At 41.9% G+C, this 13,125-nt stretch overlaps 1 protein-coding gene across 3 annotated transcripts in view; it reads right to left on the reverse strand.

Moving 5' to 3' along the window:
- Prp40 (pre-mRNA processing factor 40) overlaps nt 1–13,125 on the reverse strand; it is an 82,996-nt gene that overhangs the window by 65,535 nt on the left and 4,336 nt on the right. For all 3 annotated transcript variants that reach the window (XM_080283364.1, XM_080283363.1, XM_080283365.1), the window contains exons 3-5: nt 10,190–10,427; nt 6,907–7,036; nt 4,609–4,754 (exon numbers count right to left, since the gene is read on the reverse strand). In XM_080283364.1, the coding sequence (XP_080139490.1) occupies nt 4,609–4,754; nt 6,907–7,036; nt 10,190–10,427 (514 nt within the window). The remainder of the gene's footprint in view (nt 1–4,608; nt 4,755–6,906; nt 7,037–10,189; nt 10,428–13,125) is intronic.

Raw genomic sequence — 13,125 nt, forward strand, 5'->3', positions numbered from 1 at the left:
GACCAGTCTCACTCATCCCTCAGTGGCATTACGTGAGCAATAAACCCCAACCACCGCTTGGTATATAAATCTATACAGGCTCAATCCGACTGGAGCACCTTAATTACCCAGCAAACCACCAAGCGCCACAATTTCGTTACATGGTTACCATCCAGCATAGTAAATGATTTCCTGGTGTACAGGAAATCATTTGGCTTGTTGCTCAGTGTAGAGTCACTCATAGGTAGAATGATAGAAAGACAGAAGAGGAAGTGTAAAGCCACCCATAGGCAGAAGGATGAGGAAAGACAGAAGAGGAAGGATGGAAAAGAGGAAAGGGCAGTCATCCAATGCAGCACTACACTGAGTGAGTGGATGGTGAGTGCCCCCACCTACCGCCATAATAATAATAATAAAAATACAGTAATAATGATAATAATAATAATAAACTGGCCTTATGTTTCTCATCTTTAAAAGATGCAGCAGAAGTCAATGGGAGACTTGTGAAGCTGTCTACCCCTACAGGCCACCACTATTAACAGCCAGTCTGCCTCGGGTACGTTTTAAATTGCAGTGATTTTTCTCTCTCGATGTGACAGCCTGTATGGCAAAATACCATCACACACTACTGAAGTAATGAAAAAGCCTCGTAACAAAAATATAACAGAGAAGAATACATTGCTCTTGTTGTTTTATTTCCCCGAAAACGAAGACCGAATTTCAAAAACCTTGCACTTACATATTTTTTTTCGTCGTTTTTAATGAAATTACTACAAAGCTGAGTTAATTCTTGCCTCCTGAAACGTTCGATATATACTGTAGTTTTAGCCAAACACTTGTTTTGTTTGTGTCAGTCTCTCTTTAGGTGGAAATTTAATGATGATGTATTAAATTATTCTACATCGGCCATCTGAGCTCAGAGACAGTCCTTGTTCGAGATTTGATGTGACTTATTTGAAAGTGGCGGTAGTGCGTTTTCCTTGTGGGATTAGGCCATGATCAAATCTTGGAACGGGGTCTGTCTCTGCGTTTGGATGGCTATGTACAATAATTTCATACACCATCATTAAATTTCTGCCAAAAGAGAAACTGAAACAAACAAAACAAGTGCTTGGCTAAAACTACTGTATAAATCCAATATTTCAGGAGGCAAGAATTAACTCAGCTCTGTAGCAACTTCATTCAAAACGACAATAAGAAATATATACAGTACGTGAATTTGGGCTTCATTTTTGGGAAAATAAAACAACAACAGCAATGTACTCTCCTCTCTTATAATTTTGTTATGAAGCTTTTCCAATACTTCAACAATGTATGATGGTATTTTGCCACACAAGCTCTCACATCAACAGAGAAAAATCACAGTAACTGAATACGTGCTCAGGACAGAGAAGCTGTTAACAGTGAGACATCTGGTGGCAGACAATTTCCAGAAGTCTCCCAGTGTCTCATGGATAATGGCAATTTTTTACATAACCTAGGGGCTGTATTGCTGAACAACTGATCAGACAAAGACAACTGACGAACAGCTGCAGGTTCTCAAGGCAAAAGAAACTGTCTTCACTAACTTCACACCTGGGTGTCCCAAATCAAGTTTTAACAATTCAGCAAAGATACTTTGGTTTGCCAAAATTAAGAATCTTGAGAGTAAATAAAACACATTTAAATTCAATTCTAGCCTTTCCTGGCAGCCAGTGCAGCTCAGCCAAAAATGAAGTGATCAGGGTTTCTGGGGGGAGGCCAAAGACTTGCTGATCTATTCAAAACACACTGAATCTTCTTTAACAGATTATTCAGGAGGCTAATCCATATTGAATTACAGTAACTGACATGAGACAAGACCATAGCATGAACCAGTGTTCGATGCAGATTACCTTAGACAACTTGGTTAATATGTTCTTTAAAATCTAGTTTTGAACTGAAATGTATGCCAAGTTTTGGACAAAACTAGCTGGATGAAGGTGTGACTCACCAGTCTTCAGAGTCATGGCATTATCAGTGCCACCAACCCCCTTTTCCTCAAAAAATTAAAATTTCTGTTTTACCATAATTCAGCTTGCATCTCCTCTTTACCATCCAAATTTTAATATCAGTCATCAGTCGTCAGGGATTCAAGTTTATTCTCAGCATCATTAATCTCGGTCATCTTAACGTAAAGCTAGGTGGGGGTGCTCACCATCCACTCACTGGATGTAGTCCTGCTGTCAGGTGTCTGCCCTTTCCTCTCCTCCATCCTTCTTTCTTTTCATCCTCTTCTGTCTCTTTCCTTCATTATTTCCCCGTCCTTCTGCCTACGGGTGACTTTACGCTCCCTCTTCTGTCTTTCTTTCCTTCATTCTTTCCTCTTCCTTCTGCCTGTGGGTGACTCTACACTAAGTGACAAGCCAATTGGTTTCCTGTACACCAGGAAACCATCTACTACACTGGGTGGTAACCATATAACCAAATTTTGGCACCTGGTGGTTTCGTGGGTAATTACGGCGTTCCAATCAGATTGAGCCGGTGAAGGTTTATATCCAAGGGGTGGCTGTGGTTTACTCCTCACGTAATGCCACTCAGGGATGAGCGAGGCTGGTCACTCTCATCTTAAATGTCAGGACCCACTTGCCTAACCTCAGGTTCCTACGCTCCTCATGAGGCAACGTAGGATTGGATGATGGATGGATGGATGGATTAACATAAAGCTGAGTCATCAGCATATGAGTAGGAATCATCACATGCATCAAGTAAAGACAATACACTACTCGTACAAACTTAGGGGATTGAGCACAAGTAAGTTTTGTCCACAACTACTCTCTCAGATCTGACAGATAGATACAACCTGAGGAGCAGATGAGCATCATCACGGACAAAATAAAAGTGCAGGTCATTTAACAGTAGTTCGTGATCTACTGTACCAAAAGCTACAGACAGATCCAACAAAACCAAGAGAGAGATTATCCTGTGCCAGGTGTTTAGAACCAATTCGTCAAGAATTTTTCTTAGTGCAGCTTCACATGAGTGGTATTTCCTGTATGCTACCTGAATGAGAACAACAACTCTGTTAAGCTCCAGAAATGGTATGAGTTGATCTAGGACAGCCTGATCAATGATCTTGCACAAGAATGACAAGTTGGACACAGGACAATTGTTTAACAAGCTCTCAGTATCGAAACCAAGCTTCTTTTGGGGCCGGAGTTAGGCACATTTCTCGGACTATACACAGTCGCCTTCTAAGAAGCATCTGTTTACTATTTTACACACACAAAAAAAATCTGTGTTTGTACACATCTGGCAACTGTGACACACTGAATAGATCAAATAGATAATATGTTTCATTATGATCTCTCATATAAAATATAACTTTACTTACAACCAATGGATGAAATGATAAAAGCACAAGGCCTCTTATGCACTGTGACTGGAATTCAACTGAGAATTCCTCATTGAAAGAAGCACTGTCTAATTCATTTCATATGCAAGATAGCTTAGTTGTGAAGAATGAAACAAAATCAAAGCAAATTAAGCATCAGATACAGGAGCTGGTTTATCAGTTATATATATTCCTCTGAATGATCAGATTATTCATAACTGCAGCCAGGTTTTTTGTCGTTACCACATGTCAACTCTATCTTGATAATACTTTGCCTTTCAAAATTTAACAGTATGGATGACAGCCCTTCTTTCAACACATAAAGCAAACAGTTCTGTTCAGTTTGACGCAAGTTCCATTCATGTTCTGTTTTCCTTCACTGTCTATGCAATGAACTGATAGATGGACCATACCACGGAAAATTATCGTGTATAATGATTGTCTATACTACTGCAGAACAATAATGGCCAAAGACAGACTCAAACTCATTATTATATATATTCACAAAATCATCAGAAGAATGATCAGAAGAATCAACGTTGTCTAAATGCTAATCAAAGTAAAAACACATCAGATGATGGTCAATACTCCTCTAACTGTAAACCTGATAATCTTTTTATAAGGAAAGGGTTTGGGAATTTCAAACCTGAAAATAGTCAAAGCATGGTGGGATCAAATGAATAAGCCTCCATATCCAATATGTGACTGCAACCAAGAGAGGAATAAGATCAAACTGAAAACACGTCCTGAGATGTGAGTCTACTGATACCACTTGACTTTTTACTAAGTTTAGGGTCACATGAATATAGCACCACACAAAGTGAGTGGACAGTGAGTGCCCCAACACATACCAACATGAACACAGCACTCAGAGAACATTTACCTTTGCCAATGCCTATACCAGAAAACTCAGATCACCACCAAAATTTAATAACTCTTCTTTGTCCCATGACTCAAATGTTCAAAAAATTTCACTGAAACCCATCAATAATTTTTTCAGACATTTTGTGGAAAAACAAATAAAAGTCCAGAACCAGGACTTGAACTGTGGAGAAACAAACAAAAGTCTTGAACCAGGGCTCAAACTCGGATCACAACCAAAATTTAATCAACTCTTCCCTGGCCTATGACCTAAAAATCCACATAATTTCATTGAAATCCCTCAAAATAACTTCTTTAGATATCTTGTCCACAAACAAACAAGTGAATACATAACCTCCTCCAACTCCAGTAGCAGAGATAATAATATCAACATGAAAAACCAATGTGTAACTTACGCTTCCTCTTCTGATGATATTTTGGCTTTGAGATCTTCCAGTTCCTTGGGAATCGTCCAGCGTGATTCTTTGGTGTGCATGTTATGATAGTAGGTCTTGCCACTCTCAGATTTATACTCTTTCCATGGACACTGAGACAGCAGTAACTGCACAATAAAAGCAATAATACCTATTAACCACAGATGCAACATGATGGCATAATGATGAACTATTCTATGTTACATCTTCTACCTATCCATGTTTCATACAAGACACTCCTGTCATACCAGCCCCGAGTGAGATAGCTATCATTTAAAGCACAGCTATCTATTTACCTATCTGCCAGGCATCTCACTCCCAGAGGGAGCAGCTACAAACTGCCTCTATGTCACCCTGTTCTCTGCTATCAGGCTGCCTTCCCTCCATTTTACACCACCCTCATTCTTTTTTTGTGTGTGTGTGTGTGTGTGTGTGTGTGTGAGGAAGAAGGAACCAACGGCCAACGAGTCCGTAAAAACTGTTCCTTCCAAGAGAAAAACAAAATACTAGAGAGAGCCAAACTCAAGATCCGATCATTTCAAGATGCCTGGACACACTGTTTGAAGGACTGGAGATCATAGGAAGTAGGAAATACAAACAGAGGGAGACAGTTCCTGAGTTTACCTGTTGCATAAATGAAGGTCTGGGAATAACGGTTAACTCTTGCATTAGAGAGCTGGACAGAAAAGGGATGAGAGTTTGCTTCTAGACGGGTGCTATGCACCCGTTGTAGAGGTGGAGGAATGCAAGCAGACAGTTCAGAGGAGCAGTGACCATTGAAGTAGCGATAAAAAAAAGAGATAACGATGCAAATGTGCGGCGAAGAGACAGAGATTGAAGGGATCCAGTAAGAGGAAGAAAGTTAATGAGACGAAAAGCCTTGACTCCACCCTATTGAGAAGAGCTGTATGTGGGGAACCTCCCCACACATGAGAGTTGTACTCTACACAGGGGCGGATAAAATCCGTGTATAGAGCCAACAATTATGCAGGGGTAAAGAAGGAACGGAGTCGGCTTAGCACACCTAATCTCTTGGAAGCAGATTTTACAAGAGATGTACTATGGTCTTTCCAAGATATGTCCCGAGTGAATGAAACCCCAAGCATGTTCAAGGATGATGCAGGATTAAGCTGAATATTATTAAACATTAGTAGGTACACCTGTGGAAGATTTTATCAGGTTGATAAGTGTAACAACTGAGTCTGATGCATTAAAAACAGCAAGATTATTTTTATCCCAATCAGAGATACGAGCCAAGTCAGACATTACGTGTGCCATAGCCTCATCCCTTGTTTGTTGAAGTAACTGCTGAGATGGATGTTGCAGGAACCAAATGGAAGGGTGAAGCGTGGGGTCATCAGTGTACGAGTGGACAGGGTTTTATGTACAGATTAGAAGGTCATTGATGAATAAAAGGAAGAGAGTTGGTGCAGGACAGAGCCCTGAGGAATACCACTACTGATAGATCTAGGAGAAGAACAATGGCCGTCTACAACAGCGGCTACAGAACGACCAGAAGGGAAGCTATAGAGGAAGGCACAGATAGAAGGGTTGAAACCGTAAGAGGGCAGTCTGGAAATTAAAGCTTTATGCCAGACTCGATAGAAAGCCTTTGAGATGTCACGTGCAATGGCAAAGCTTTCGCCAAAGTCCCGAAAGGAGGATGACCAGGAGTCTGAAAGGTAGGTGAGAAGATAGCCAGTGGAGCGTCCCTGACGGAACCCATACTGACGATCAGAATGAAAGTTGTGACAGGAGAGATGCTTTACAATTTTTCTATTAAGAAATATACTTTGTTTGTCACTTAAAAGAAGGGTATACAAAAGTTTGTCCCTTGAATTCTAACCTATCAATTGAAAATCTGAGGCCTAAACAGGATAATAAAAACTAAGCAATGAAAAATGGTAGCTCATAGCTTTAGTAAGTAGAATGGGGGTTTAAAAAAAAAAAAAAAAAAAAAAAAAAAAAAAAAAAGCAACTCATATATGAAATGAAAGAAAAAGGTAGACAGGAAACAGTATGGAAAAATGGATTTAGAAAATACAAGCTAACAACCAACAGTCACCTGTGGAAAAAATTAGGAGTACAGTATTTGCCTTAGTGGAATGAAAAAAGCTGACATGACTTAGAATGGTCCATCACTCCTTAAGGGTAAGGGGCTCTCTTCAGTTGAGCAAAATCACCTAGTGACTGACAGACTAATTAGAGCACCCTGTGCCCAAGTCATCCTTTGAGGAGGAACCCAAGACTTATGAAGACAGCTAAATGCACATTAGTTACCTCAGTGGGAGTCTTGAGTTCATCCGGTTTCTCCCATGATGACTGGCGTGTGACAGTGTTATAATAATAAACCCGGCCATCTGGAGCCTTGTGCTCAGTCCAAACACACTTTTTGTCCTTAGATGGAGATCTGCAGCAAAGAATTTCAATTTTATGATAGGATGATTAGTATACATACTACTTAAGAAGTGCAAAGACAACTATATATTTGATGTAGAGTATCTTAAACACATGACTGTTCAGCATGATGCACTATCCTTTAGCAGTCTTCAACAAGTGCAAAACAGGAAATATGCAAGAGCCACCATTTACTACAAATGTTCCTCAGCATTATATGAATAAATTTATGCTACAACATGAAAAACTGTATTGGACAAAAAGGCAATTTCATTGCATATATCTATCTATCTATCTATCTATAGCCCGACGCCCTAATCCCGCAAAGGGTGGCCGCAGACAAAACGCCTCCAAGTCACTCTGTCACCCACCATTTGACTCCCCTCCCCCCAACTCACCCCCCCCTCCCTCATATATCTCTCAACTCCATCCCTCCACCTCATCCTCGGTCTACCCCTCCCCCTCCCTCCCTCCACCTCACCTACATACACCCTCTTAGTCAGTCTTTCATTCTCCATCCTCTCCACATGTCCAAACCACCTCAGTGTATTTCTCCTAATCTTTTCAACCACATCCACATCTACCCCACAACGTTCCTTCACTTCTTCATTCGTCAACCTGTCCCTCCATGTCACTCCACATGCTCCTCTCAAGTAACTCATTTCCACTGCTCTCACTCTTGACTTGTTCCCCTCTTGCAAGGTCCACGCCTCGCTTCCATACGTCAGGGTAGGGATCACAATACCATCATGCAGTGACTTCTTAACTTCCATACTCACCTCCCTATTTCTCATCACTGCTTTCAGTGTGCCAACAACCTTCCTTCCCTGCTGTACCCTTTCACGTACTTCATCCCCCAAAGTTCCATCCTTACTCATCACACTACCCAAGTACTTGAATGCACTCACATTCTCCATATCCTCACCATCCAACCTCACTGCACACTCTGTGACTTCATTCCTCTCAAACACCATAACTTTACTTTTGTTTACATTAACTTTCAGCTTCCTCCTCCTACACACTGTCCCAAATTCATTCACCAAACCTTGCAACTCCCATTCATCTTCACTCAACAATACTGTATCATCAGCAAACAGCAACACCGGAAGCTTCCAAATCTCACCCTCATTCATTAGGGCCACCCCCACATCCACTGCCCTACCTTGTACCTCCTTTACGACCCCATCCATATATATATTAAACAGCCAAGGAGACATTACACACCCCTGTTTCAGTCCCACATTGAGATCAAAGAACTCACTCAGCTCACCATCCACTCGCACCGTAGCCCTAGCTCCCTCGTACATACTCTTCACAGCACTCAACAATTTCCCTCCACTCCATATATTCTTAATACCTTCCACATACCTTTCCTATCTATTCTGTCATAAGCTTTCTCCAAGTCCATGAAGGCAGCGTACACTTTCCTTCCCTTCTCTAGATACTTCTCCACTAAACATCTTAGAACAAATATCTGATCTACACACCCTTTTCCCTTCCTAAATCCCCCTTGTTCTTCTCCAACTAGCTCCTCTGTCATATGCCTAACCCTATCAATGAGTATTCTACCATATATTTTACCAGTCACACTAAGAAGGCAAATACCCCTATGGTTACCACATACTTCTCTCTCTCCCCTTTTCCTTTGTACAGAGGAACAATTATACCTGATTTCCAGTCCTCTGGAACCCTTCCCTCTTCCCAAGCCAATCTACACAACTTCCATATCCACTCCACAACAATCTCACCCCCATACCTAAGCATTTCACCACACACTCCATCAATTCCTGGGGCCTTTCCCAGCTTAATCTTCTTCATCGCTTCCACTACTTCCGACCTACTGATCTCTTCCTCCCTCCTCTCATCTCTTCTTCTCCCAGCCATTCCCCAACCACTTATACTCACACTGCTCTCACTCTCTACATTCAACAAATTCTCAAAGTGCTCCTTCCATCTCCTCAATTTCTCTCTTCTCCACCAACAATCTATTATTCCTATCTTTCACTCCCCTACTATTTCCCCCTTTCACACTGCCTTACTTTCTTTACCTCCTTCCAAAACAATTTCTTACTCTCCCTCCATTTCACACTCAGATTCCTCCCAAACTCTTCATCCACTTTCTTCTTACTCTCCTTCACCAGTCTCTTAACCTCCCTTCTCCTGCTCACATATACCTCACTCTTCTCTCTCTCATCTTCTCCCTACCTCTACTCGCCAACCATTCACCATATGCCTTCTTCTTTGTTCCACAGCTCGCTTCACCTCATCATTCCACCATGCTGTCCCTTGCACACCCTTGCATCTCCTCCTCACTCCACAAACCGCCTCACACGCTGCGCTTATCTCTTCCGTGAATATCTTACATACGTCTTCCACCCCTTCCATCTGCTCTAGCTCATACCTTCCCAATCTTTCTTCCACTATGCTCTTATACTCTGTCCTCTTCTCACTATCTTGCAATTTCTCCACTCTTCTCACAGGAGCTGCTTCCTCCTGTCTTCCCCTTCGCCTCCTCAACCACTTTCTTTGCAGCTCTACCTTGGCCATCACTAAGTGATGGTCCGAGACTCCATTCCCCCACCCTCTCCACACCCTTGCATCCAACACTTGTCTTCTCATTCGCTCATCCACACACACGTAGTCTATCATTGCCTTTCGTTCAACAAGTTCACCATCCATCCTCCTCATTACTCTCCATGTATACCGGTGGATCATCTTATGACAAAAGTAGGTGTTGGCTATTGCCAACCCCTTACCAGTACAGATGTCCACCAAAGCACTACCATTCCCATCTACTTCCGCTGGCACACCCCACTGACCAACCACTCCATCCACTCGTACATTCCCGACTTTGCCATTCATGTCTCCATATATAATATACATTAATAGCATAGAGAGGACCCTATATACATCACCATATTTATATATTTAATATGTCCTACTCTGGGCACAGACTAAATGTAGTTGGTTCCTTAAGTTCAGCAGCCCTATTATGCAGAAAACATGGTGCATACACTTTCTTATGACACTGCTTAAGAGCTACGGCTGTAAAATAGGCCTACTGTCCACACTACAACATGAAAGGTCTTTCTCATTCAAGTTCTCTTTAACACTCCAGTACACAACAGACTGTATCTGAATACATATGTTGGCTCTTCTAACATACCCAGTTTCATCTTTGGTCCCTTGAGATTGGGCAGGGGCTGGCTGAGGAGTAGACACTGGGATGGCAGGGGAAAGGGCACCAGGCATAGCTATGTTTGCTGGGGAGGCACTGGCAGGGGTGGCTGGTCCTGGGGTGGTGGCTGGAGAAACTGTGGGAGCAGCTGCTGGGGAGTTGCTGGCTGGTGGGGTGTTGAGCTGTGGCCCTGCAGATATAACTGCACTGCTGTTCCCACCCTCTCCTGTCAAAAATAGTTACAAAATATATAACCATGACAGAATGCATAGTACAGTGATCCCTTGGTTACTGCACATACATGGTACCATTCCTTGTGTATGATGTTGAAAGCACAGAACCTATGGGGCTTATCCTACTTGGTACCGGACACCCCATGTGTAAACCCAAATTTTCCCTTTTTTAATTTTGGCGCTCCAATCGGATTGAGCCAGTGAAAGTTTCTATCCAAGGGGTGGTTGAGGTTTATTGCTCACATAATGCCACTCAGGGATGAGTGAGGCTGGTCACTCTCATCTTAAATGTCAGGACCAACTTGCCTAGCCCTGGGCTCCTACGCTCCTCATGGGGCAATGTAGGATTGGATAATGAATGAACAAATGAATACAACAATTTAGACACACTAAATGCATATACAGTATACTATTCCGGTAAGTATCAGAAACAAACATACACATGATTACATTAAGAGAATATGATGAAAAGAGCACAATAAGGAAGAAACACGTACCATACAGAGACCTAAGATGGGCTTAATGCAAGGGTTTCGGAGGTTACGAAAGGAAGAGTTAGTGGTCTTCACCGTCCTGGGATTAACTCCTCGAGTAGGGTTTCAACTCTGGATCCCTCCAAGCCATCAGAAACCACAAATTTTGCACCATCATTGTTGGCAGAAACCAGCTAAGGCGCACAATAAATGTTTTTTATTTAAAAAATGCACAGTAACGGCACGAGTGCACATTATAATCTAGCAGTGATAACGAAAACCACTATAACCAAGTGCGCAATAACCATGAGATCATTGCACTTTACATTCCTTGCCTGAAACAATCAAGCACACTGCATGTGGTGCAACCCTGGAAGTGCTACAGTGTACAGTATATCAATAACAGGTAAAAATAATACCACATAGCCTATACATCTTTTACTGTATAGTATAAAACTACAGTAATAAAAATTAATACTTCTTGATCTCCGGCTGCACTCTCTGTTCAGTCCCTTACCCCTGTGGTCACATACTAAGACCTTGTCCCTGGTCTTTTTTTGGTCCGCTTCTTGTAACCCTAAACCCAAAGTTCACACTTCTCACCTCCCACACCCAACTGTTATCCTCCATCCCTTTAACTGCCAAAACCATCTAAATCTCCCCCTCCTCATCACAACACTAATACATTCAAGTCCCATAATTCCTCTCAACTCTTCAACTGCAATCCTAGCTCCCTACCCCAGGCCTTACATTCAAGGATGCACTACACATCCACCTAAACATTGTCATTTCTGTATGTTGGCGTCTACGAATATCCTCTTCCTTCACTGCCCAGGTCTCGGTATCATACAACATTACACTCCTAACACATGCTGCATACAATGATCCCTCGGCACAGAGGGAGAAGCCTCTCAGTGTTAGGAGAGGCAACAGTTCCCTGAACTTCCTCCAACCACTCCATACTCTAGCCACATAGCTTGCTATAACCCCACCTCCAGGACATAACTGGTCCCCTAAATAACAAAACACCTCCACACACTCAGGAAACTCTCCAACAAGATCAATTTTTTCATGCCTGAAAACCTCTACATGCCCTCCCCAACACACTACACAGTGTACACAAAAACTCAACATTATTTTGCAGCCTACCTCTAATACCACTATATCTCTTAAGCACCCAATTATCGCAATCACTGCACAAGATCGAGTTGTTTCCCACACCCTAGTGGCAAACTGCACATGGCTACACTCCTTCCACTTTGACAGTACTGCCACCAGCCCTAAATACCATCATTTTTGCTTTTATCTGCAACTGCTCTTTCCACTTCCTTCTGCATATGGGTGACTCTACACTGAATGACAAGGCAAATGGTTTCCTGTACACCAAGAAACCATTTACTATGCTGGGTGGCAACCATATAACCAAATTATGGTGCCTGGTGGTTTAGTGGGTAATGGACTGGTTGACGATCGTGTACAAGTTACATAAAGTAATGAAATGGTCACTCATAATCATCGGAATATCATTAATTTTTCTCTCTGATTTAATATTTATGAAAAAAAAAGTCAATCAAAGTTGGAGATTATCATACTCCGCACGAAACGTGCACCCTCACTGTGACATCACAAACCCCACCATGGCCACAGCTAGCCGCTACTCACAACAACGTTTGGAAATCATACTTCAGTTTCAGTAAGATTTCTGTAATATTCAGTTGTTATTATCACACTAGGTATGTAAAGTGTGATAGCTCTCTTAAAAATGAAGTATTTTATGTTTGTACTTTAGTAAGGGGTTTCGTTGGCTTTAGAGTGACTTATAGTGACAATGAACCTTGCCACAACAAGGGGATACCTGTAGGATAACTCGGTAACCCGAAGATTAGATCTGATAGTAATAATGAAGTGATTTTATGAACTGAATCAGGATACGTATTGCTAGGTCCTGACTCCAGGGGCATATAGCCCAGAAATTGGGCAGTAATACATAGAGATGTCACAAAGACTGAAATATTTCAGTGTTTTTTTCCTCCAACAAATGCCTGATTGTTGACAACTAGACCTCTGTGGAGTACTTGGTTATCTGATTTCTTAGTCTTATGTACTGGTGATGTTTGAACATCTTTTTCGTTACAGCCAGTCTGATCTGGAGAATAAGATAATCACATTGCTACCAATGGCTTAAGCCAAAGTTAGGGTTGGTTTTGCTTGACAGGTG

The sequence above is a fragment of the Coenobita brevimanus genome, chromosome 97 (genome assembly GCF_032717465.1).
Source record: "Coenobita brevimanus isolate Jiangsu-jjx chromosome 97, ASM3271746v2, whole genome shotgun sequence".
NCBI classification, from domain to species: Eukaryota; Metazoa; Arthropoda; class Malacostraca; order Decapoda; family Coenobitidae; genus Coenobita; species Coenobita brevimanus.